Genomic DNA, 25,000 nt, shown 5'->3' with positions numbered 1-25,000 from the left:
CGGGTGGTCAGCGTGGACTCGGTGGGCCAAAGGGCCTGTTTCCATGCTGTATCTCTAAACTAAACTAAACTTTACTTGTAGGAAGGAACTGCAGATGCTGGTTTAAACTGAAGATAGACACAAGTGCTGGAGTACTACAGTGACACAGAGGGTCACTCGCGCACGCAAACACACAGTCACTCGCGCGCACCTGCCGCGACTGGGGGATGTGGAGACCAAACCTAGTGTTCAGGTCCACCCAGCTCCCTGCCTGAGACTGCCAGTGTTTCACCCCCTACAGTGGTCAGCCAGCCACCACTCAACATCTCTCACCACCCACTGCCCTCTCACTGCCCCTCTCACCACCCACTGCCCTCTCACTGCCCCTCTCACCACCCACTGCCCCTCTCACCACCCACAGCCCTCTCACCACCCACAGCCCTCTCACTGCCCCTCTCACCACCCACTGCCCTCTCACTGCCCTCACCGCCCACTGCCCTCACCGCCCACAGCCCTCTCACCACCCACAGCCCTCTCACTGCCCCTCTCATCATCCACTGCCCTCTCACTGCCCTCACCGCCCACAGCCCTCTCACCACTCACAGCCCTCTCACTGCCCCTCTCACCACCCACAGCCCTCTCACTGCCCCTCTCACCACCCACTGCCCTCACCGCCCACAGCCCTCTCACCACCCACTGCCCTCTCACTGCCCTCACCACCCACAGCCCTCTCACCACCCACAGCCCTCTCACTGCCCCTCTCATCATCCACTGCCCTCTCACTGCCCTCACCGCCCACAGCCCTCTCACCACTCACAGCCCTCTCACTGCCCCTCTCACCACCCACAGCCCTCTCACCACCCACAGCCCTCTCACTGCCCCTCTCACCACCCACTGCCCTCACCGCCCACAGCCCTCTCACCACCCACTGCCCTCTCACTGCCCTCACCGCCCACAGCCCTCTCACCACCCACAGCCCTCTCACTGCCCCTCTCACCACCCACAGCCCTCTCACTGCCCCTCTCACCACCCACAGCCCTCTCACTGCCCCTCTCACCACCCACAGCCCTCTCACTGCCCTCTCACCACCCACTGCCCTCTCACTGCCCCTCTCACCACCCACAGCCCTCTCACCACCCACTGCCCTCTCACTGCCCCTCTCACCACCCACAGCCCTCTCACCACCCACAGCCCTCTCACCACCCACAGCCCTCTCACCACCCACAGCCCTCTCACCACCCACAGCCCTCTCACTGCCCTCACTGCCCTCTCACCACCCACTGCCCTCTCACTGCCCCTCTCACCACCCACAGCCCTCTCACCACCCACAGCCCTCTCACTGCCCTCACTGCCCACTGCCCTGCAGCGTGTGTCAGCAGCACACTGATCCATACCAAAGTTTGTTCCCCAACTCTCAACTCTGGGCTAACGACACAAGAGTAAGGAGCACCTAATGCTGCCTCTCCTCTCACCCATCAATGAGTCTCGGCTGTGACAGGCGCATGTGTGTGGGAGGGTGTTTGGTGGTGTGGCTGTGACATGTGTGGGTGAAGCAGTCACTGCGGGCTGTGTGTTTCAGGGGGCAGCAACGGGCCGTTCCTGTGTGGGAAGGAGACCACTTTCGAGGGGGGCATGAGGGAGCCCGCCATCGCCTGGTGGCCCGGGCACATTCCTGCTGGCCAGGTCAGAGGGCATGAGAGGTCACAGGGCAGAGGGGGGGAGAGCAGAGGGGGGTCAGGGCGCGGGGGAGAGGGGGGAGTAAGGGCAGGGGTGGGGGGGGGGGGGGAGAAGGGGCCAAGGGGAGACGGGAGGAGGCAGCAAAGTGACTATTTTTTTCCGGTGTTAATTCTAAATTGCTATAGGCACTGGAATCAGCTGGCAGAGGCTTGGGGACGAGAGAGGGACAGAGGGGATGGTGCGACGGGGGGGGGGGCAGAGGGACGGGGGGGGGGGGCAGAGGGACGGGATACAGCACAGATACCGTTGGGCAGGAACTCACTCACCCTTGTTGCAGGTGAGTGAGCAGCTGGGCACACTGATGGACCTGTTCACCACCAGCCTGGCCCTAGCCGGGCTACAGCCCCCCACTGACCGGCAGCTGGATGGCATCGACCTCTCTCCCGTCATCCTGCAGAATAAGCTCGTTGACAGGTACATGGGCGGGGAGGGGAGGGGAGGGGAGGGCGACACTTCACAGAGGAGGTGATGCAGGCAAAAGGCAGCAGAGAGCAGAGGGGAGGTGGGCAGGAGAGAGTGCAGGACATGGGTGGTGAACCAGCTAGCTGTGGGGGCTCGGGGGGGGGGGTAGAGCAGGAAGAGTAAAAGGCCTGTCCCACGAGCATGCAACTGCATGCGGCAAGCGCGACCAAACCAGAAGCGGGTGCCGCGCGGAGGTCGAGTGAGTGACATGAAGTTCGAGCGAAGTCCGCGGGAAGTTCGCACGTGACGTACGGCGTCGAGGCGGTGCATACGGCCTCAATGCGGCTGCGGGCCAGCAGGCCGTTGCCACGCGGAATTTTTGAACAGCGTCAGTTTTTCGGAGCCCCGCGGGATGTCAGGACCAGCTCCGCACAACTCCATACGGCTCCGGCGATTGAAGTGGGACCGGCCCCGCAAGGCCGTACGGCTAAAGCGACCACGTTAGGTCGCGCTTGCCGCATGGAGTCGCATGCTCGTGGGACAGGCCCTTTAGGTTGCACTTGCTGCATGGAGTCGCATGCTCGTGGGTCAGGCCCTTTTACGGAGGCCTGGAAGTGGTGGCTGGAGCTAGCAAAAGGTTGAGGGGATGGAACATGAGAGGAAAGGATGGTGAGGCATAGAACCAAGTGAGAAGAGTGTAGGAAGAAACTGCAGATGCAGGTTTACACCGAAGACAGACACAAAATGCTGGAGTAACTCAGCGGGACAGGCAGCATCTCTGGAGAAAAAGAAAGTGTGACGTTTTGGGTCGAGACTCTTCTTCAGAGATAAGCTTTAAGCCCTAACCCTTATCTCTTTGTCTCCCTCTCTTCTGAGACTCAGTCTGAAGAAGGGTCTCGACCCGAAACCTCACCCATTTCTTCTCTCCAGAGATGCTGCCTGTTCCAAGTGAAGATGTGGGCAGAGGGGAGCGGTGCGGGGAGCAATGCCAGTGTGAGGAGAGTGTGGTAACCACTGTGTCTCCCTGTGCTCTGTGTTGTCCAGGCCGGTGTTTTATTACCGGGGCAATGAGCTGATGGCAGTACGGGCCGGACTCTACAAGGCACATTACTGGACCTGGAGCAACTCATGGGAGGAGCTGGCACGTGTGAGTTACTGTGCGCACGGGGTGGGGGGAGGTGGCAGGGGGGGACAGTGAGGGTCTTGGTGAGTGCGAGTTATTGGGCTCCCCGCACTAGGACAGTTGCCACCACAGGCAGGGTGAGGGGCAGGTGGGCAGGGTGAGGGGCAGGTGGGCAGGGTGAGGGGCAGGTGGGCAGGGTGAGGGGCAGGTGGGCAGGGTGAGGGGCAGGTGGGCAGGGTGGATGTCTCAATGGCGGGGGTGGGGCAAGAGTAGACTTGATGAGCCAAACGGCCTTAGTCTTCTGCCACAACTTATGAATTTCTGAGATGGTATATGTATGGTGGGCAGGAGGCCAGTCAGCCCATCGAGCCAATGCTGTCCCACCACTGGCTGGCCCTGGGCTGATTCACCCTGTGATTCCTGCGCTTTCCTTTCAGGGAATTGACTTCTGTCCGGGACAGAACGTGACGGGCGTAACCACACATGACCAGCGGGACCACTCTGTCCAGCCCCTGCTCTTCCACCTTGGCCGCGACCCCGGAGAGAAGTACCCCATCAGGTGGGGCTGGGCAGGGGGAGCGGGGGAGGGGAGGGGGCATGAAGAGATGGGGAGGAGAGGGGGCATGAAGAGATGGCGAGGAGAGGGCAAATGGGGGGGAGGATGGAGGGGGAGATGGGGGTGTGAGGAGGTAGGAGATGGGGTAGGGAGAGGTGTGAGGGGAGGGGGAAGGAGAGAAGGGAGGAAATGAGGGACAGAGCAGGTGAGGACAGAGGCTGGGGAAGGATTAACCCTGAGGGGGGGGTGGAGCCATTTGAACTCTGGACCAATCAGTCATGAACCAGATGGCTACTCTTTATCCCTTCACACTCGCTCCCCATCCCCTCCCTCTCTACCTCCCCTCTTTCCTTCCCTCCTTCCTCTTCCACACTCTCAACCCCCTCCCCCCGCTGCAGTTTCTCGAGCCATGAGTATGAGGATGCTGCCCTGACCTTCTCTGCCGTGGTGCAGCATCACCGGGCTTCCCTGGTGCCGGGGGAACCACAGCTCAACGTGTGTGATCGAGCCGTCATGGTGAGTCACAGTGAGAACCTACCGGACGGACCGAGACTCACCCTGGGGTGGGGATGGGGAGCAGGAAGCACACGCAGGGCCAGTTGTCCCAGTGATCCAGGGATAAGAGACCCAGTGATCCAGAGGCCCATTGACCCAGGCTGGCGGCCTGCTGGTGGAACGTCCAGGGACAGGGTGACGGGGTACAGGGTGACGGGTACAGGGTGATGGGTACAGGGTGATGGGTACAGGGTGATGGGGTACAGGGTGATGGGTACAGGGTGATGGGGTACAGGGTGATGGGTACAGGGTGACCAGGGACAGGGTGACGGGGTACAGGGTGATGGGTACAGGGTGATGGGGTACAGGGTGATGGGTACAGGGTGATGGGTACAGGGTGATGGGGTACAGGGTGATGGGTACAGGGTGATGGGGTACAGGGTGATGGGTACAGGGTGATGGGTACAGGGTGATGGGTACAGGGTGATGGGTACAGGGTGATGGGTACAGGGTGATGGGTACAGGGTGATGGGGTACAGGGTGATGGGTACAGGGTGAAGGGTACAGGGTGATGGGTACAGGGTGATGGGTACAGGGTGACCAGGGACAGGGGGACAGAGGGCTTGTGTGTGGTTGATAATACACTGTTCTGTCCCACAGAACTGGAGTCCTCCGGGCTGTGAGAAGTTGGGCAAGTGCCTGAACATCCCCCCGTCCAGCCCATGGAAGTGTGACTGGCCGCACTAACGCCCCCGTCTGGAGCCGCGGGGAGAGAGCGGGGCGCTGCCCCTCCCCGACCCTATCCCCAGAGGTGATGGGTCACGGCCAGGTGTGGGGTTCATGGACACGGCAGGAGGCATCGGCTGTTGGGGTGCGGATTGGGGACTCACGCAGATTGTGGGGAGGGAGGGTCATTTGCAGTGGCGGCCAGTCGGGGACATCACGGGGCTGATGGGATCACAAGCAGATGGGACGGGAGGGTTACAGGCACCGGGGATAGGGGTGGAAGGTACAGACAGATGGGGGGCTACAGGCAGACGGGGAAGGTACAGACAGATGGGGGGCTACAGGCAGACGGGGAAGGTACAGGCTCCGCGGGGCACGGTGTCTGTGTGCTCGGACCTGGCGGCTGTAATCCTCGGCATTGAGGCCAATGTTGGAATGGTATTAATGAAATTAAAGGCACTCCATGGCAATGCTCACCGTGCTTGCACCGAGACCGGTGATTTCCCGGCACAAACAGCCGGTGAGTGTGATCCTCTGTCATTACCGGGCACACTGTCGGTGGACACAGCTGGGAGTCCAAGTGTTGCCAAGGACAAGCACACGGGAACAACGTCAGGAGCAGGTGACCTCACTCTGCACTGAGAAACAATTAACAATGTCCTTGGGGAAGAGTGATCATAATATGATGGTTTTTCACTGAACGGGAAAGAAGAATGCAGAGCTTGTCTCTGAGCGAGAGTAAGTGAAGGTGTGAGGGGCATATTGGCTGTGGGTTGAGTTTAAGTTGAGCTTATTTTCCCCTGTACTGATGTACAGTGCACAGCTGTGGCCATGGGTGACAGAGTGGCTGCATTCTCTGTGCACTATCAGCATCTTTAATGGCTGACATTGAAAGAAGTCCATTATAAACTAAAAGAAAGAAAAATGTTCCAAGCGCGCAACCCCGTGGGTGAGTAACTTATTGTTAGTTGTGCAGGGAATTGAGTTAGCAAAAAACGAAGGGATGGGGCTGTTAAAGTTGTCAGTAGAGACTGTATTGAGGTTGGGAGTGTTTTCAACTCAGGAAAGGAACAAGAAATGATAAAGATAAGGTGGAATACCTTTGAAAACTATTCTCGAGTGTCCATAATCTGAAGAGACCGCAGGGCCACTGTGGCTCCTTTCAGTGACGAGAGCATTTATACTGAGAAATGGAATCAAAGAGCTTGGAAACCGGCCCTTCTCCCTGCCCACCAACATGCCCGTCGAAGCCAGTCCCTAGTGACAGCTGCCACATCTCTCTACATCTTTCCTCAATCAGCAAATGGCAGACAGATTCAACATGCACTTTGTATGCGCTTCACACAAGATGCACAAATACTGAGTGGCGACATTAGCCTGAATGAGGAGAGTTGGTGAGTGAGAACGGATGAGCAGCAAGTGCAGTGGGCAGAATGTGACCAGGTGACTGGACAGTGTGTGTGTGTGTGTGTGTGTTGGTGACAGTGTGTGTGTGTGTGTGTGTGTTGGTGACAGTGTGTGTGTGTTGGTGACAGTATGTGCGTGTGTGTGTTGGTGACCCGTGTGTGTGTGTGTGTTGGTGACAGTGTGTGTGTGTGTGTTGGTGACAGTGTGTGTGTGTTGGTGACAGTGTGTGTGTGTGTGTGTGTGTTGGTGACTGTGTGTGTTGGTGACAGTGTGTGTGTTGGTGACAGTGTGTGTGTGTGTTGGTGACAGTGTGTGTGTGTTGGTGACAGTATGTGTTGGAGACAGTGTGTGTGTGTTGGTGACTGTGTGTGTGTGTGTTGGTGACAGTGTGTGTGTGTGTGTGTTGGTGACAGTGTGTGTGTGTGTGTTGGTGACAGTGTGTGCCTGTGTTGGTGACAGTGTGTGTCTGTGTTGGTGACAGTGTGTGTGTGTGTGTGTTGGTGACTGTGTGTGTGTTGGTGACAGTGTGTGTGTGTGTGTGTTGGTGACAGTGTGTGTGTGTTGGTGACCGTGTGTGTGTTGGTGACTGTGTGTGTGTGTGTGTTGGTGACAGTGTGTGTGTGTGTTGGTGACAGTGTGTGTGTGTGTGTTGGTGACAGTGTGTGTCTGTGTTGGTGACAGTGTGTGTCTGTGTTGGTGACAGTGTGTGTGTGTGTGTGTTGGTGACAGTGTGTGTGTGTGTGTGTTGGTGACTGTGTGTGTGTTGGTGACAGTGTGTGTGTGTTGGTGACAGTGTGTGTGTGTGTTGGTAACTGTGTGTGTGTGTGTGTTGGTGACCGTGTGTGTGTTGGTGACTGTGTGTGTTGGTGACAGTGTGTGTGTGTGTGTGTGTGTTGGTGACAGTGTGTGTGTGTTGGTGACCGTGTGTGTGTGTGTTGGTGACCGTGTGTGTGTGTTGGTGACCGTGTGTGTGTGTGTTGGTGACCGTGTGTGTGTGTTGGTGACAGTGTGTGTGTTGGTGACCGTGTGTGTGTGTGTTGGTGACAGTGTGTGTGTTGGTGACCGTGTGTGTGTGTGTGTTGGTGACCGTGTGTGTGTGTGTGTGTGTGTGTGTTGGTGACCGTGTGTGTGTGTGTTGGTGACCGTGTGTGTGTGTTGATGACCGTGTGTGTGTGTTGGAGAAATGGAATCAAAGAGCTTGGAAACCGGCCCTTCTCCCTGCCCACCAACATGCCCGTCGAAGCCAGTCCCCAGTGACAGCTGCCACATCTCTCTACATCTTTCCTCAATCAGCAAATGGCAGACAGATTCAACATGCACTTTGTATGCGCTTCACACAAGATGCACAAATACTGAGTGGCGACATTAGCCTGAATGAGGAGAGTTGGTGAGTGAGAACAGATGAGCAGCAAGTGCAGTGGGCAGAATGTGACCAGGTGTCTGGACAGTGTGTGTGTGTGTGTTGGTGACAGTGTGTGTGTGTGTGTTGGTGACAGTGTGTGTGTGTGTTGGTGACAGTGTGTGTGTGTGTGTTGGTGACAGTGTGTGTGTGTTGGTGACAGTGCGTGTGTGTGTGTTGGTGACAGTGTGTGTGTGTTGGTGACAGTGTGTGTGTGTGTTGGTGACTGTGTGTGTGTGTGTGTGTTGGTGACCGTGTGTGTGTTGGTGACTGTGTGTGTGTTGGTGACAGTGTGTGTGTTGGTGACAGTGTGTGTGTGTTGGTGACCGTGTGTGTGTGTGTTGGGGACAGTGTGTGTGTGTTGGTGACCGTGTGTGTGTGTGTTGGTGACAGTGTGTGTGTGTGTTGGTGCCAGTGTGTGTGTGTGTGTTGGTGACCGTGTGTGTGTGTGTTGGTGACCGTGTGTGTGTGTGTGTTGGTGACCGTGTGTGTGTGTGTGTTGGTGACCGTGTGTGTGTGTGTGTGTTGGTGACCGTGTGTGTGTGTGTTGGTGACCGTGTGTGTGTGTGTTGGTGACCGTGTGTGTGTGTTGGTGACCGTGTGTGTGTGTGTAAGTGTTCGGAACGGACTAGAAGGGCCGAGTTGGCCTGTTTCCGTGCTGTAATTGTTATATGGTAATACTCATTCCTGGGATCATTCTTGTAAGCCACCTCTGGAACCTCTCCAGAGCCAGCATATCCTTGCTCAGATTTGGTACCCAAAATAGCTCACAATATTCCAAATGTAGTCTGACCAGTGCCTTATAGAGCCTCAGCATTACATCCCTGTTTTTGTATACAAGCTCTTTTGAAATCAATGCTAGTATTGAGTTCACTTTCTTTACTTGCTCTCCCCATTTAGAAAGTAATCTACACCTGTATTCTTACTACCAAAATGCATGACCCCACACTTTGCTACACTATATTCCATCTGCCACTTCTCTGCCCACTCTCCCAACCTGCCCAAGCCCTTCTGCAGAGTCCCTGCTTGGTCTTTGGCCTACCTGCCCCTCCACCTGTTTTCATATCATCCGCAAACTTGGCCAAAAAACCTTCAATCCCCTCGTCCAAATCATTAATATATAACGTGAAGAGCTGTGGCCCCAGCACCGAGCCCTGCGGAACTCCACTAGTCACTGGCAGCCAACCAGAAAATGCCCCCTTTATTGCCCCCTCTTTGTCTTCTGCCATCCAGCCAACCTGACATCCATGCTAGTACCTGCCCTTTGATGTCGTGGGCTCATCTTCTTTAGCTTCCTCACCTGTGGCACCTTATCAAAGGCTCTGAGAATCTAGATGAACAACATCTACTGACTCTCCTTTGTCTGTCCTGCTATTTACTTTTTCAAAGAATTCCAGCAAATTTGTCAGGCAAGACCTCCCCTTCACAAAGCCGTGCTGACTTCGGCCTATATTGTCGTGCACTTCCAAGTATTCCGTAACCTCATCCTTTATAATGGGATCAGAAATCTTACCAACCACCGTAGTCAGAGTAAGTGGCCTATAGTTCCCACTATTCTGCTTTACTCCCTTGTGCAGTTGTGTGTCTGCAGTGACTAGTGGGGTCTCAGAGGGTCACATAGATCAGCATTTGCCAGCGATGTGGCTCAGGCTCCAATTTGTATTTCCATGTGGAAACAAAAAACTGCAGATGCTGGTTCGTACCAAAGATAGACACAAAGTGCTGGGGTAACTCAGCGGGTCAGGCAGCATCTCTGGAGAAAATGATGGGTGCCTGACCCGAAACGTCACCTATCTATGTTCTCCAGACATGCTGCCTGACCTGCTGAGCTACTCCAGCACTGTCTACCTCCACTGATCATTGACCCGCCTGAGTTACATAAACCTGCAGCCCCTGCAATCCCTGAAGCCACAGATGGGATGCCGGAGTCTGGAAGGTGGCAGCAGCATCTGTGAGGGCGAGTCCGCCTGCAATACCAGCAGCCGTCGCACGGGGTATCTGCGGGCTGCAGCACCCCAGTGTGTCTGTAGAGGGCGCTGTCGTGCAATCGCGCAGCCAGTGGAAACCTGACTAGAGTGAGGGAGCGCCGCACTGTGGGAGGGGCTAGAGTGAGGGAGCGCCGCACTGTGGGAGGGGCTAGAGTGAGGGAGCGCCGCACTGTGGGAGGGGCTAGAGTGAGGGAGCGCCGCACTGTGGGGGGGGCTAGAGTGAGGGAGCGCCGCACTGTGGGAGGGGCTAGAGTGAGGGAGCGCCGCACTGTGGGAGGGGCTAGAGTGAGGGAGCGCCGCACTGTGGGAGGGGCTAGAGTGAGGGAGCGCCGCACTGTGGGAGGGGCTAGAGTGAGGGAGCGCCGCACTGTGGGAGGGGCTAGAGTGAGGGAGCGCCGCACTGTGGGAGGGGCTAGAGTGAGGGAGCGCCGCACTGTGGGAGGGGCGAGCGGGGAGAGGGAGGTTGGGGGCTGGAAACATAGAAATTAGGTGCAGGAGTAGGCCATTCGGCCCTTCGAGCCTGCACCGTCATTCAATATGATCATGGCTGATCATCCAACTCAGTATCCCGTACCTGCCTTCTCTCCATACCCTCTGATCCCCTTAGCCACAAGGGCCACATCTAACTCCCTCTTAAATATAGCCAATGAACTGGCCTCGACTACCCTCTGTGGCAGGGAGTTCCAGAGATTCACCACTCTCTGTGTGAAAAAAGTTCTTCTCATCTCGGTTTTAAAGGATTTCCCCCTTATCCTTAAGCTGTGACCCCTTGTCCTGGACTTCCCCAACATCGGGAGCAATCTTCCTGCATCTAGCCTGTCCAACCCCTTAAGAATTTTGTAAGTTTCTATAAGATCCCCTCTCAATCTCCTAAATTCTAGAGAGTATAAACCAAGTCTATCCAGTCTTTCTTCATAAGACAGTCCTGACATCCCAGGAATCAGTCTGGTGAACCTTCTCTCCCTCTATGGCAATAATGTCCTTCCTCAGATTTGGAGACCAAAACTGTACGCAATACTCCAGGTGTGGTCTCACCAAGACCCTGTACAACTGCAGTAGAACCTCCCTGCTCCTATACTCAAATCCTTTTGCTATGAAAGCTAACATACCATTCGCCTTCTTCACTGCCTGCTGCACCTGCATGCCCACTTTCATTGACTGGTGTACCATGAGGGAGGGGGAGGTTGGGGGCTGGAGGCTGGGGGCTGAGCGCTGGAGGTTGGGCGCTGGGGGCTGGGCGCTGGAGGTTGGAGGCTGGCGTTGGAGCGGTGCCCGGCGGGCGGGCGTGTGTGCGGGCGGAGCCAGAGCCGTGGGAACTGTCCGCAGAATGCCGGGCGCCCCGGACATCCCCGAGCGAGTGGCGCTGAAGAAGGAGATCGGGCTGCCCAGCGCCTGTGCCATCATCGTGGGTGAGTGAGAGAGAGAGAGAGCCGGGGGTCGCGGGCAGTGTCCGCCCGGGCGCGACCACCCAAACAGCCGCGGGGCAGCGGACACTTCTCGATGGCTGAGCTCGCCCAGCGCGCAGTCAACCAGGGAGCGAGCGCCCGAGGGAGGGAGCGCCTGGGGGGGTGTGGGAGCGTCGAGTTACGGAGGTTTTCTCCTATCCGCCCGCTGCAGCAACTCGGCTCAACATTTAATTGTTTTCCGAGAGTTTAGTCCGTGGCGGATAAGTTTAATCCGTCGCAAAAGCCAGACATTCCTGCACGGATCCCGGTGCAAGTCCGCTTAGTTCCCCAACTCCCGGAGTCTGATACATAGCTCCTTCCACTCCGTCCCATCACACACTCCCAAGTTGAATGCAGAGGGAATCTCTTTTCAAAGCCACATTTGGCTGCAGCCAGCACAGTGCCTTTGGTGTGGAGGGCTGAAGGTCTGACTAATAGAGAGGATGTTCATGCATCTTGAGTGTACCTCGTGTGTGAGTGATATGTGGACGTGTATGTGTACTCGTGTGTGCGTGTGCTGTACCCACAGGCTTGGGCTGCTTTGAGGCAAGGGTGACCAGACCAGGACTTGCAAGTGAGTGTAGAAGTTGGGGGGTCGTGTTGCCGTTGTATAAGACGTTGGTGAGGCCGTATTTAGAGTAGTGTGTTCAGTTCTGGGCACCATGTTATAGGAAAGATATTGTCAAGCTGGAAAGGGTACAGAGAAGATTTACAAGGATGTTGCCAGGACTAGAGGGTGTGAGCTATAGGGAGAGGTTGAGCAGGCTGGGACTCTATTCCTTGGAGCGCAGGAGGATGAGGGGTGATCTTATAGAGATGTAGAGAATCATGAGAGGAATAGATCGGGTAGATGCACAGAGTCTCTTGCCCGGAGTAGGTGAGTTAAGGACCAGAGGCTTGAGGTGAAGGGGAAAATATTTAACATGATTGTGATGGGGTAACTTTCACACAAACGGTGGTGGGTGTATGGAACACGCAGAGGTAGTTGAGGCTGGGACTATCCCAACATGTAAGAAACAGTTAGACGGGTAGATGGATAGGACAGGTTTGGAGGGATAAGGGTCAAACACGGGCAGGGGGACTAGTGTAGCTGGGACATTGTTGGCCGGTGTGGGCAAGTTGGGCCAAAGAGCATGTTTCCACTCTGTATCACTCTATGACTCCAAATGAGTTTGCCGTATCACTCTTCTGGATCAGCCTACCATGGAAACTTTATCAAATGCTTTAGTAACATCCTGCCTAATCACAATCTGGGGGCTGAGGGGTGATCGTATCACGATGCATTAAACCATGAGGGAAGGGGAATGGGTGAAAGAGTGGTTTCCTCAGGGACGTGAGAACTTTATTTCAGGAAATCAAGAACTAGAGGGCACAGGTTTAAGGTGAAAGGGGAGAGATGTAATAAGAAACTGAAGGGCAACTTTTTCACACAAAGGGTGGTGGGTATATGGAACAAGCTGCCAGAGGAGGGAGTTGAGGCATGTACTATAACAACATTTCAACATGAACATGAATTTTTCATATGTTTTTGGAACAGAATTAGGCCATTCGGCCCATCAAGTCTATTCACCATTCAATCATGGCTGATCTATCGTTCCTTCTCAATCCCATTCTCTTACCTTCTCCCCATAACCCCTGACATCCTTGCTAATCAAGAAACTGCCAATCTCTGCCTTAAATGTATTTATTGACATGGCCTCCACAGCCATCTGTGGCAATGAATTCCACAGATTCACCACCCTCTGACTAAAGAAATTCCTCCATCTCCTTTCTAAAGGAACGTCCTTTTATTCTGAGGCTGTGGACTCTGGTCCTAGACTCTCCCACGAGTGGAAACATCCTCTCCACATTCACTATATCCAGGTCCACCACTATTCTGTAAGTTTCAATGAGGTACCCCTCATCCTTCTAAACTCCAGCAAGTGTAGGCCCAGTGCCGTCACATGCTCATCATATGTTAGCAAAATAATTCTTGGGATCATTCTCGTCAACCCCGTCTGGACTCTCTCCAATGGCAACACATCCTTCCTCAGATATGGGGCACAAAACCGCTCACAATATTCCAAATGTGGCTTGACCAGTGCCTTGTAGAGCCTAAGTATTACATCCCTGTACATCCTGCACCAGCACTCCCATCCCTTTGCACCTCAAATTTCTGAATTCTCCCCATTTAGTAAGTAATCTACGCCTCTATTCCGACTAGCAAAATGCACGACTCCACACTTTGCTATGCTGTATTCCATCTGCCACTTTGCCCACTCTCACAACCAGTCCAAGTTATTCGACATAGTCCCTGCTTTCTCTACACTACCTGCCCCATCACCTATATCAATATAATCTGCAAACTTGGCCACAAAGCCTTCAATTCCCTCACCCAAATCATTCATATACAAAGTAGTGGCCCCAGCACTGAGCCCTGCAGAACACCATCAGTTATTTGCAGCCAACCAGAAAAAGCTTCATTGCTACTCTTTGCCTTCTGCTATCAAGCTAACCTACTATCCATTCTAGTATCTTCCCTCTGATACCATGGGCTCTCATCTTCTTTAGCAGCCTCACGTGCGGCACCTTATCCAAGGCCTTCTGAAGATCCAGGTAAACCACATCCACTGGCGCTCCTTTGTCTATCCTGCTATTTACTTCCTCAAAGAATTTCAACTGGTTCCTGGCAAGCGCCCCTATTACAAAACCATGTTGGCTTCGGCCTATTTTATCGTGTGCTTCTAAGTACTCAGAAACCTCATCCTTTATTATAAAGGATGTCTAAAATGTTACCAACTGCTGAAGTCAGGCCAACAGTGTCCACTCTTCTTCTTTGCTCTCTTCTTGAATATTTGCAATTTTAAAATCGTCTAACACCTCTCCTGACTCCAGTGATTCTTGAAAGATCACAACTAATGCCTCCACAATCTCTAAACCTATCTTTTTCAGAATCCTGGGGTGCAGTCCATCCGGTCCAGGTGACTTACCCACCTTCAGACCTTTCAGCTTCCCAAGCACCTTCTCTTTAATGATGGTCACTCCACTAACGTCCACCCCTTGACTCTCTTGAGTTTCAGGCACGTTGCTGGTGTCTTCCACTGTGAAGACTTATGCAAAATTGAATTCCATTCCTATGTCATTTCTTCATTTCTTTATTCCCCGTTATCACCTTCTGCATTATTCTCCAGCGGCCCAACGTCCACTCTTGCCTCTTTCTTACTCTTTATATACCTGAAGAAACATTTGGTATTCTATTTTATATTATTGGCTGGCTTAATTTCGTATATTTCATCTTTTCTCCCCATATTGCCTTTTTAGTTACCTTCTGTTGTCTATTTAAAAGCTTCAGAATCCACCAGCTTCCCACTAATCTTTGCAATGTTATATGCATTCTCTTTTAGTTTTATACTGTCTTTGACTTCCCTTGTCAGCCACGGTCACCTCATTCTCCCATTAGAATCTTTCTTCCTCTTTGGAATGAAAACATCCTGCATCTTCCGAATTGTTCCCAGAAATTCCTGCCATTGCTGTTCCACCATCAGTCCTGCTTGGGGCCCTTTCCAGTCAACCTTAGCCAGCTCCTCCCTCATGCCTCTGTAGTCTCCTTTGCTCAACAGAAATACGACAGTTCTGATTTCATCTTCTCCCTGTCAAATTGTAGGTTGTATTTTATCATATTATGATCACTACCTCCTGGTGGTTCCTTTATCTTGTTCCCTAATCAAATCCGGTTCATTACACAATACCAAATACAGAATTGTTTTTCCCTGGTAGGCTCAACTTGGCTGCTCCAAGAAACCATTTGGTAGGCACTATACAAATTCCCCCTCTTGGGGTCCTGTGCCAATCTGATTTTCTCAGTCTACCTGCATATTGAAAACCCCCATGACCACTGAAACTTTGCCTTTCGTACGTAGTTTAGAGACATATGAGGCAAAGGTGGGCAAATGGGACCAGCTTGGATGGGGCATCTTGGTCGGCATGGATGAGTTGGGCAGAAGGGCCTGTTTCCATACTGTGTGACTGTGTCTATGAAATATTAGAAGAGCTAGTGTGTGAAGAACTCAGACCAATCTATAATGGCTGAGTTCTGACCTTGGTGAAATCAATGGGAACTCCTGAGGCTGGACGGTGCCCAAGGGATTAAAATGGCAACCCTGCAGCCCAGGCCAGCCCCTCAGTTTGAGTACAGGTGCTCCACTGAGCCGTGCTCTGTTTGATGCGTCGGGGTAGAGAAGGCCACACTGGATATGTGCCTTAAAGCTGCAACATCAGAATCTCATTGTTCCAATCAGCATTGCAATTAAACAGGCTTGAATTCAAGATTCAAGAGAGTTTATTGTCATGTGTCCCTGATAGGACAATGAGATTCTTGCTTTGCTTCAGCACAACAGAACACAGTAGGCATGACTACAGAACAGATCAGTGTGTCCATATACCATAATATAAATATATACACACATGAATAAATAAAACAGATAAAGTGCAAATAACAGATATTGGGCTATTAATGTTCAGAGTTTTGTCCGAGCAAAGTTTAATAGCCTGATGGCTGTGGGGAAGCAGCTATTCCTGAACCTGGTCATTGCAGTCTTCAGGCTCTTGTACCTTCTACCTGAAGGTAGCGGGGAGATGAGTGTGTGGGTCTTTGATGATACTGCCAGCCTTTTTGTGTCAGCGACTGCGATAGATCCCCTCGATGGAAGGGAGGTCAGAGCCGATTATGGACTGGGCAGTGTTTACTACATTTTGTAGTATTTTCCTCTCCAGGGTGCTCAAGTTGCCGAACCAGGCCACGATGCAACCGGTCAGCATGCTCACTACTGTGCACCTGTAGAAGTTAGAGAGAGTCCTCCTTGACAAACTGACTCTCCGTAATATTCTCAGGAAGTAGAGGCGCTGATGAGCTTTCTTAGTAATTGCATCAGTGTTCTCGGACCAGGAAATTTCTTCAGAGATGTGCACGCCCAGGAATTTGAAGCTCTTGACCCTTTCAACCATTGACCCGTTGATATAAACAGGACTGTGGGTTCCCATCCTACTTCTTCCAAAGTCCACAATCAGTTCCTTGGTTTTGCTGGTGTTGAGGGCCAGGTCATTGTGCTGGCACCATATGGACAGTCGCTCGATCTCTCTTCTATATTCTGACATCCCCATCAGTGATAATAATTGGATTAAAAATAAATTGGATAGGCATATGGATGAGAAGGGAATGGAGGGTTATGGTATGAGTGCAGGCAGGTGGGACTAAGGGAAAAAAGTTGTTCGGCACGGACTTGTAGGGCCGAGATGGCCTGTTTCCGTGCTGTAATTGTTATATGCTTATATGGTTAGTGATACGTCCCACAACAGTGGTGTCGTCAGCGAACTTGATGATGGAGTTCGCACTATGACCGGCTACGCAGTCATGAGTATAGAGTGAGTACAGCAGGGGGCTGAGTACGCGGCCTTGAGGTGCTCCCGTGCTGATTGGTATCGAGGCTGACACATTTCCACCAATATGAATTCAACACAGTGCGCTAGACTGGAAGGGACAAGTCCATCTCTGCTTCAGCTGGATGACCTGGTGTGTGGACGATGGGTTGGAAGAGGTGAAGAAGGGTCAGGTGCTGCATCTCCAGTGGTTGTGTAGGAGAGTGCAATGAGAAGGGGATTTTGGTGGAATGGTGGAGCAGGAAGTCAGGGCAGGATGGTGGGTTTGTGGTGCTGTGTTTGGTGGGGAATCATCATGGGTGGTTGTGGAGTTGTGTGATCAGGCAACATTAGCAGGTACAAATAGCAGGAATCAAGAGCCTTGACAACCATTGAAGAGAAGAGGGAAGAGCGGGTTGAAGGCACTGGTGATGTACGAGGTGTGATCAGAGGCAGAGAATGGAATGCAGCATTACTGGAACAGGGAAAGCCCTGCATGAATGAAGCATAAACCATCCAGTCAACAACTAGAGAGCGGTGCTCACATACTATCTACCTCATTGGATGCCCTCGGACAATCTTTAATCTGACATCTTGCACTATCCCCTTTACACTGTGGACAGCTTGATTGTAATGGTGTATAGTCTTCAGCTGAGTGGTTTGCACACAAAAGCTTTTCACTGTACCTCGGTACACGTGACAGTAAATTAAATCTGCCATGAACCCATCCCTTGATTGGGAGTTTGAGAAGGAAGGGCAAGAGTCAGATATGAAGCCAAGACTGAGACCAATGTAGTGAACATTAACATCCATAGACACTGTAAATTAAAAGCTGAGGGAGTTGGAAACACAGCAGCATATGTAGAGAGAGAAACTGAGTTAATGTTTCAGGGTGAAGAACTGAAAAAGAGACAAATAAGCCCGTTTTAAGTTCCAAGGATTGGGAGGAAGGGGATGTCTCAGATAGGATGAAGCCAGGGTTGCCATGGTGATCGGCTGTTGCTGCAGCTTCTAATTCGTGGATTATTGAGAAGAGACGGATACAAATCGCAAAGCTATGAAATGCAGGTCCGTCTCTAGGGAAAGGTCCAGCTAGTCAGGCAGCATCTGTGGAGGAGATGCACCAATCCACTGTTACCGACAGAGGACCGATAGACGGGACGTGATGGGTGAGATGTTACAGGACACGTGTGTATCGAGGATGAGGGACTGTTCCTCATGCTGGTGTGGACTCAGTGCGATAGTCACTGAGCCATATAGCATGGAAACAGACCATTCAGCCCTCCTTGGCCATGCCAATAAGTTGGCATTCAGGGCTAGTCCCATTTGCCTGCATTTGGCCCACAGCCCTCTTAAACCTCCCTATCCATTTATCTGTCCAAATGTCTTTTAAAAGTCTAATTGTATCCGCTTCTATAGCTTCCTCTGGCAGCTCGTGCCAGATACGGATTACCCTGTGAATGAAAAAGTTGGCCCTGACGTCCCTCTTAAATCTCTCGCCTTAAGCCTGCGCACTCTGGTTTTAAAATCCTCTCCCCTGGGGAAAAAGCCTGTGACCATTCACCATATCCATGCCTCTCAGACTTTTATAAACCTCTATAAGGTCACCCCTCAGCCCTCTATCTCCAGGGGAAAAGATGCAGTTTAGCAAATCTCACCTCATCACTCAACCCTGATAACATCCCTGTGAAATTCTCTGCACCCTCTGCAACTTAATGCCATATTTCTACAGTTCGGCGAGCAGAACTATACAGGTCAAATTGAATTCACGTTTAATGACACAAGCACAAGGACAGTGAGATACAGATACAATAAAAATCTTACTTGCAGCAACATAACGCACATAGATTCAGACATCACAAATATATATAAATTCTGCAGGACAGTAAAATAAAGATCAAGTAAAACACAACCAGATAAAATAAGAAGAAAAACCAGTCATGGTCCATGCAAGAGGCGGTCTACAGTGTTCAGTTGTTGAGATAGCATTAGGCTTGTGTAAGTTGTCACAGGACAACCTAACTCCTGTACGCAATGCCTCAACTGATGGAGGCAAGCATTCAAATGTCTTCTTCACTGCCTGAGCCGCCACATTTGGGAAGTATACTCATAACGGGAAGTCACTGTACTGCAAACCTTACTGAGGCCCTGAGATTTACTGGACAAACCCTGACTTAAGGTTATAAGTGATAGGAGCAGAATTAGACCAGTCGACCCCTCAAGCCTACTCCGCATTCAATCATAGCTGATCTATCTCTTCCTCCTAACCCCTTTCTCCTGCCTTCTCCCCATAAGAGTTAGATGTGACCCTTGTGGCTAAGGAGAGAAGGCAGGTACGGGATACTGAGTTGGATGATCAGCCATGATCATATTGAATGGCGGTGCAGGCTCGAAGGGCCGAATGGCCTGCCCCTGCACCTATTTTCTATGTTTCTATAACCCCTGACCCTGTGCTAATCAAGAATCCATCTAACTCCGCATTTAAAATATCCATTAACGGCCTCCACAGCCTTCTGTGGCAAAGATTTCCACAGATTCACCACCCTCTGACTAAAGAAATTCCTCCTCATCGCCTTCCTAATGGAACGTCCTTTAATTCTGAGGCTGTGACATCTTGTCCTAGACTCTCCCACTCGTGGAAACATCCTCTCCACATCCACTCTATCCAAGCCTTTCACTCAGTTTAACATCACAAAGTGCAACACTTCATGCTTGTCCAAGTTAAATTCCATCTGCCATTCTTGGGTGCACTTCTCCTGTTGTAATCTTGGATAATAATTTGCACTGTTCACTTATAACCAATTTTTTGTCATTTGGACCTTAACTAAGTCTTCAGTCTGAAGAAGGGTTTCGGTCCGAAACGTTGCCTATTTCCTTCGTTCCATAGATGCTGCCTCACCTGCTGAGTTTCTCCAGCACTTTTGTCTACCATCCACTATCACCCTCTGATTCTTGCCACTAAGGTAATTTTCTATCCAATTGGCTCAGTCACCCTGGATCCCATGCAACCCCAGAGCAGCCTAACAGATGAACGTTTTAGTTAAAGTCCATGCCCACCCAGTCTACCACCCAACCCTCATCAATCCTCTTGGTCACCTCTTCAAAAAGAAACAATCAAATTGGTTGAGACACAATTTCTTACACTTAAAGCCAACAATAATTTAACAACTATCTGAACGATATTCCTCCCACATCATTGTCATCACCTCTCCACCATAGAACATTAATGGTCCACCCTTTACCACCCGCAGCAGGATTCCACCTCCGGGTATCCCCCCCCCCCCCCCCCTCCCCTCCCCTCCCTTAAACCCCCAAATGTGAGAAGTGTGAGGTGTTGCATTTGGGGAAGTTTAACAAAGGCAGTGAATGGCAGGGCTCTGTAGAGCAGAGGGATCTAGGGGTACAGGTGCACGGTTCCTTGATGGCGGAGTTGTAGGTGGATAAGGTGGTCATAAAGGCTTTTGGCACATTGGCTTTCATCAGTCAGAGTATCGAGTATAGAAGTTGGGAGGTCATGTTGCAGTTGTGTAAGACAATTGTGTTCAGTTCTGGGCACCATGTTAAAGGAAAGATGTTGTCAAGCTGGAAAGAGTACAGAGAAGATTTACGAGGATATTGCCGGGTTTAGAGGGTCTGGGCTATAGGCAGAGGTTGAGTAGCCTGGGTCTCTATTCCTTGGAGCCCAGGAGGATGAGGGGTGATCTTATAGAGGTGTATAAAATCATGAGAGGAATAGTTCGGGTAGATGCAGAGTGTCTTGCCCAGAGTAGGGGAATCGAGGACCAGAGGACATAGGTTTAAGGCGAAGGGGATTCAATAGGAATCTGAGGGGTAACCTTTTCACACAAAGGGCGGTGGGTGTATGGAACAAGCTGCCAGAGGAGATAGTTGCAGCAGGGACTATCCCAACATTTAAGAAACAGTTAGACAGGTATGTGGATAGGACAGAAGGTACACAAAATTGCTGGGGAAACTCAGCGGGTGCAGCAGCATCTATGGAGCGAAGGAAATAGGCGACGTTCGGGCCCACTGGCCAATGTGGATAGGACAGATTTGTTCGGCACGGACTAGAAGGGCCGAAATGGCCTGTTTCCGTGCTGTAATTGTTATATGGTTATATGGATATGGCCCAAATGCAGGCAGGTGGGACTAGTGTAGCTGGGGCGTGTTGGACGGTGTGGGCAAGTTGGGTCGAAGGGCCTGATTTCACGTTCTATGACTAATTGATGAATACTTTGCCTTTTCCTGGACTAAAACCTTCCAAAGTTCTCCCGCACCTTTAGATTGGTAAATTGTGAAGTCACCAGTCTGCGAAAGACGAGTGAGGAAACGGTGCAAGTGTAGACCAGGTGGTCACATCCAGCATCAGAGGTTCCTCCAGCCACCAAGTGTTTCACCTCCATTAAGCCTCTGGTTGGTCAGAGACAATGTGTTTGTGACGCTGCCTCGGGCGGTGACAGGGGGTATCCATAGATGTCACTAACAGACACCTCTGGGAGACATTTGATTTGACGGAGACCTGCAGTGCTGGGAGCTGGAGTGGGGAACCCACATTGTGTGTATGTGTGTGTGGGGGGGGGGGGGGGGGTTAACGTGGCCAGTGCATCAAGAACAAGGACATCGATGGACATCCACTTTGCTGGATGCGGCAGCTTCTCACACACAAATTTAGTTTCATTTAGTTTAGTTTGGTGATCTAGCGCAGAAACAGGCCCTTCGGCCCACTGAGTCCGTACTGACACACACCGGGAACAATTTACAATTTTACCGAAGCCAATTAGCGTACAAACTTGTGTGTCTTTAGCGTTCGAGAAGAAACCGGAGCTCCGGCGAAAGCCGACTCAGGTCAGGGGGTGAACGTACAAATTGCATTTAGACAGCACCCGTAGTCGGGATCGAACCCGGGTCTTTGGCGCTGTGAGGCAGCAACTCTACCGCTGCGCCTCATGGCCGCCCTAGACTATTGACAGACCCCGAGGTCATTCTGTTGATCAACATCCCTTAGTTGCATATATATATCGCGATGTAACTGCAAAAATACATGACCTCTCACTTGCTGGGAATAAATTCCATCAGACGATGGAATTTCCAATTGTTTCTGTCTTGCTGTAGCTTCACACAATCTTACCCATGATCCACAACCACAACTATCTTATTACCCACAACGAAACTAACCACCCCTCCTCCATTCACCTCTCTTAATATATTTCACAGGCAGCACATACCCGTTCCCAGCCCCCACACCCCAGACCCTCCACCCGCACTCCACACCCTCCCACAGACCCGCCCCCACGGGCGAACATCAAGGAAGAGACTCCCTCACAGTGGGACACTTTGATTCTGCTGTGTGGGGATGTTTTATGTTTAAATCTATCGTGTGTTGTGCTCTTTATTTTATTGTATGGCTGTACGGTGATCACATTTCACTGTGACAATTAAATGTATCTTGTATCAAACTCCCCCCTCCTCCACAAACCCCATCCCAGCCCCCACTCCCCAGACCCCACGCCCCCACCCCCACGCCACAGACCCCCCTACTCCGCAGATCCCATCCCTACCTCACCCCCTACCACACACAGACCCCACCATTTGACCGTAGGGGTCAGTGTGCGGAAGGTTACAGTGAGCTGGGGTTGGCCCGGGGCGTGATGAGGTGTTACAGTTTAGTCATCTTGGAATAGGCTGAAGGGGCTGAATGGCCTCCTGTCCGTAGTGTCAGCAGGGCTGGGTTGCGCTGAATGGCCTGGGCTGAGCCATGTGTTTGTGCCGGTGGGGAGGGGGTTAACGGGTTGGTGGGGAGGGGGTTAACGGGTTGGTGGGGAGGGGGTTAACGGGTTGGTGGGGAGGGGGTTAACGGGCCAGTGGGGAGGGGGTTAACGGGTTGGTGGGGAGGGGGTTAACGGGCCGGTGGGGAGGGGGTTAACGGGTTGGTGGGGAGGGGGTTAACGGGCTGGTGGGGAGGGGGTTAACGGGCCGGTGGGGAGGGGGTTAACGGGCCAGTGGGGAGGGGGTTAACGGGCGGAAGGCGAGCGGGCAAGTGGGATGGGTTCCAGCCTCCGGCCGTCGCTGCCAACTCCATCAGTATTCAGGGCCGCGCTCAAGCCGCTGACTCCCCGTCATTCCGCTGCAGCTCCCGGCAACAGCCCGGTCCAGCGCAGATCGATAATAAAGGGAAAGCACAGGGCGCTGGGCCGAGTGGACCGAGTGGGTGAGTGACGGTGGCCGTTCTTCCACAGGGAACATCATTGGATCGGGGATCTTCATCTCACCCAAGGGCGTGTTGGAGCAGGTGGGCAGCGTTGGCCTGGCGCTGCTGGTCTGGGCTCTGGCCGGGCTCGTCACTGCCGTCGGCGCCCTGTGCTACGCCGAGCTCGGCGTCACCATCCCGCAGTCCGGGGGCGACTACGCCTACGTCAAGGAAGTGTTCGGGGGCTTGCCCGGGTATGTGGGGGGTGGATGGCGAGGGGTGGGGGGGGGGGGGGGGGGGGGGTGGGAGGGGGGAGATGAACAGTGACACTGGTCAGACCCATCACTGGACACTGACCAGACCCTTCACTGGACACTGGCTCGATCCTTCACTGGACACGGGTCAGACCCATCACTGGACATTGATCAGACCCATCACTGGCCAGATCCTTCACTGGACACTGGTCAGACCCATCACTGGACACTGGTCAGGCCCGTCACTGGACACTAGTCAGGCCCGTCACTGGACACTGGCCAGACCCATCACTGGACACTGGACACTGGCCAGACCTATCACTGGACACTGGCCAGACCCATCTCTGGACACTGGTCAGGCCCGTCACTGGACACTGGCCAGACCCATCATTGGACACTGGCCAGACCCATCTCTGGACACTGGTCAGGCCTGTCACTGGACACTGGTCATGCCCGTCACTGGACACTGGTCAGGCCCGTCACTGGACACTGGCCAGACCCATCACTGGCCAGACCCTTCACTGGACACTGGCCAGACCCTTCACTGGACACTGGCCAGACCCTTCACTGGGCACTGCAGGCCCGTCACTGGACACTGACCTGACCCATCACTGGACACTGGCCTGACCCATCACTGGACACTGGCCTGACCCGTCACTGGACACTGGCCAGATCCTTCACTGGACACTGGCCAGACCTATCACTGGACATTGGTCAGACCCATCACGGGACACTGGTTAGGCCCGTCACTGGACACTGGTCAGGCCCGTCACTGGACACTGGCCAGACCCATCACTGGACACTGGCCAGACCCTTCACTGGACACTGGCCAGACCCAGGGCTGGACACGGGTGAGCTGTACTGCCGCTGATGCCTGTCTCCCCCGCAGGTTCCTGGTGCTCTGGAGCGCTCTGCTGGTCATCTACCCCACCACTCAGGCCGTCATGGCCTTGACCTTTGCCAGCTACGTGCTCCAGCCCGTCTTCCCCGCCTGCGTGCCGCCGTACATCGCCTCCCGCTTCCTCGCCGCCCTCTGCCTCTGTGAGTATAACTGCCTGCCTGCCCTAAGGGGCTGGGGAGCCGGCAGCGAGACTGGCCCTCACTCCCCGAGCCCCCGGGGAGGGGTCCCTGGTAACTGCGCCCACATCGTCCCATCACACCCCCGGGGTCAGACACAGAGTGAAACTCCTTCGACACGTGTCTTGGATCATTGTGAGAGAGTGATCTGGACTTCGTGACCCTCTGATGTCCCCGATGTTGCTGGCCGGTGTCTGACCTTCTGATCTCCCGCCCTCGCAGCGCTACTGACGTGGGTGAACTGTTCCAGCGTGCGATGGGTGACCCGCGTACAGGACCTGTTCACGGCCGGGAAGCTGCTCGCCCTCGGACTCATCATCGTGATGGGACTGGTGCAGATCTGCAAAGGTAGCGGCCCCCCATCCACGCCTCTCAGACCCCTACACACTTCCATTCGCTCTCCCCTCCACCGAGAACTCCGTCTGCCCACCCTCTCCCTGTAGCTGACCCTCCAGGTATCATCCTGGTAAACCTTCTCTAAACCCTTCCGAAGCCTCCACATCTGGGGAAGTCCAGGACAAGGGGTCACAGCTTAAGGATAAGGGGGAAATCCTTTAAAACCGAGATGAGAAGAACTTTTTTCACACAGAGAGTGGTGAATCTCTGGAACTCTCTGCCACAGAGGGTAGTCGAGGCCAGTTCATTGGCTATATTTAAGAGGGAGTTAGATGTGGCCCTTGTGGCTAAGGGGATCAGAGGGTATGGCGAGAAGGCAGGTACGGGATACTGAGTTGGATGATCAGCCATGATCATATTGAATGGCGGTGCAGGCTCGAAGGGCCGAATGGCCTACTCCTGCACCTAATTTCTATGTTTCTATGTTTCTATGGT

At 52.9% G+C, this 25,000-nt stretch overlaps 2 protein-coding genes across 2 annotated transcripts in view; both read left to right on the top strand.

The window, feature by feature from the left end:
* galns (galactosamine (N-acetyl)-6-sulfatase) overlaps positions 1-6,130 on the top strand; it is a 36,517-nt gene extending 30,387 nt beyond the window's left edge. Inside the window, exons 9-14 of the mRNA XM_033035599.1 lie at positions 1,559-1,662; positions 1,994-2,130; positions 3,163-3,265; positions 3,679-3,800; positions 4,196-4,313; positions 4,953-6,130. Coding sequence (XP_032891490.1) covers positions 1,559-1,662; positions 1,994-2,130; positions 3,163-3,265; positions 3,679-3,800; positions 4,196-4,313; positions 4,953-5,039 — 671 coding nt within the window. The 3' untranslated portion in view covers positions 5,040-6,130. The remainder of the gene's footprint in view (positions 1-1,558; positions 1,663-1,993; positions 2,131-3,162; positions 3,266-3,678; positions 3,801-4,195; positions 4,314-4,952) is intronic.
* A 5,001-nt stretch (positions 6,131-11,131) lies between these two features.
* Positions 11,132-25,000, top strand: part of slc7a10 (solute carrier family 7 member 10) — a 36,929-nt gene continuing 23,060 nt past the window's right edge. The window contains exons 1-4 of the mRNA XM_033036497.1: positions 11,132-11,221; positions 22,888-23,092; positions 23,982-24,133; positions 24,392-24,517. Of these exons, the coding sequence (XP_032892388.1) occupies positions 11,140-11,221; positions 22,888-23,092; positions 23,982-24,133; positions 24,392-24,517 (565 nt within the window). The 5' untranslated portion in view covers positions 11,132-11,139. The remainder of the gene's footprint in view (positions 11,222-22,887; positions 23,093-23,981; positions 24,134-24,391; positions 24,518-25,000) is intronic.

This window comes from Amblyraja radiata, chromosome 17 (genome assembly GCF_010909765.2).
Source record: "Amblyraja radiata isolate CabotCenter1 chromosome 17, sAmbRad1.1.pri, whole genome shotgun sequence".
Lineage (NCBI taxonomy): Eukaryota > Metazoa > Chordata > Chondrichthyes > Rajiformes > Rajidae > Amblyraja > Amblyraja radiata.
The sequence above is the reverse complement of the archived record's forward strand: the minus strand, read 5'-3'. Positions and strand labels throughout refer to the sequence as shown.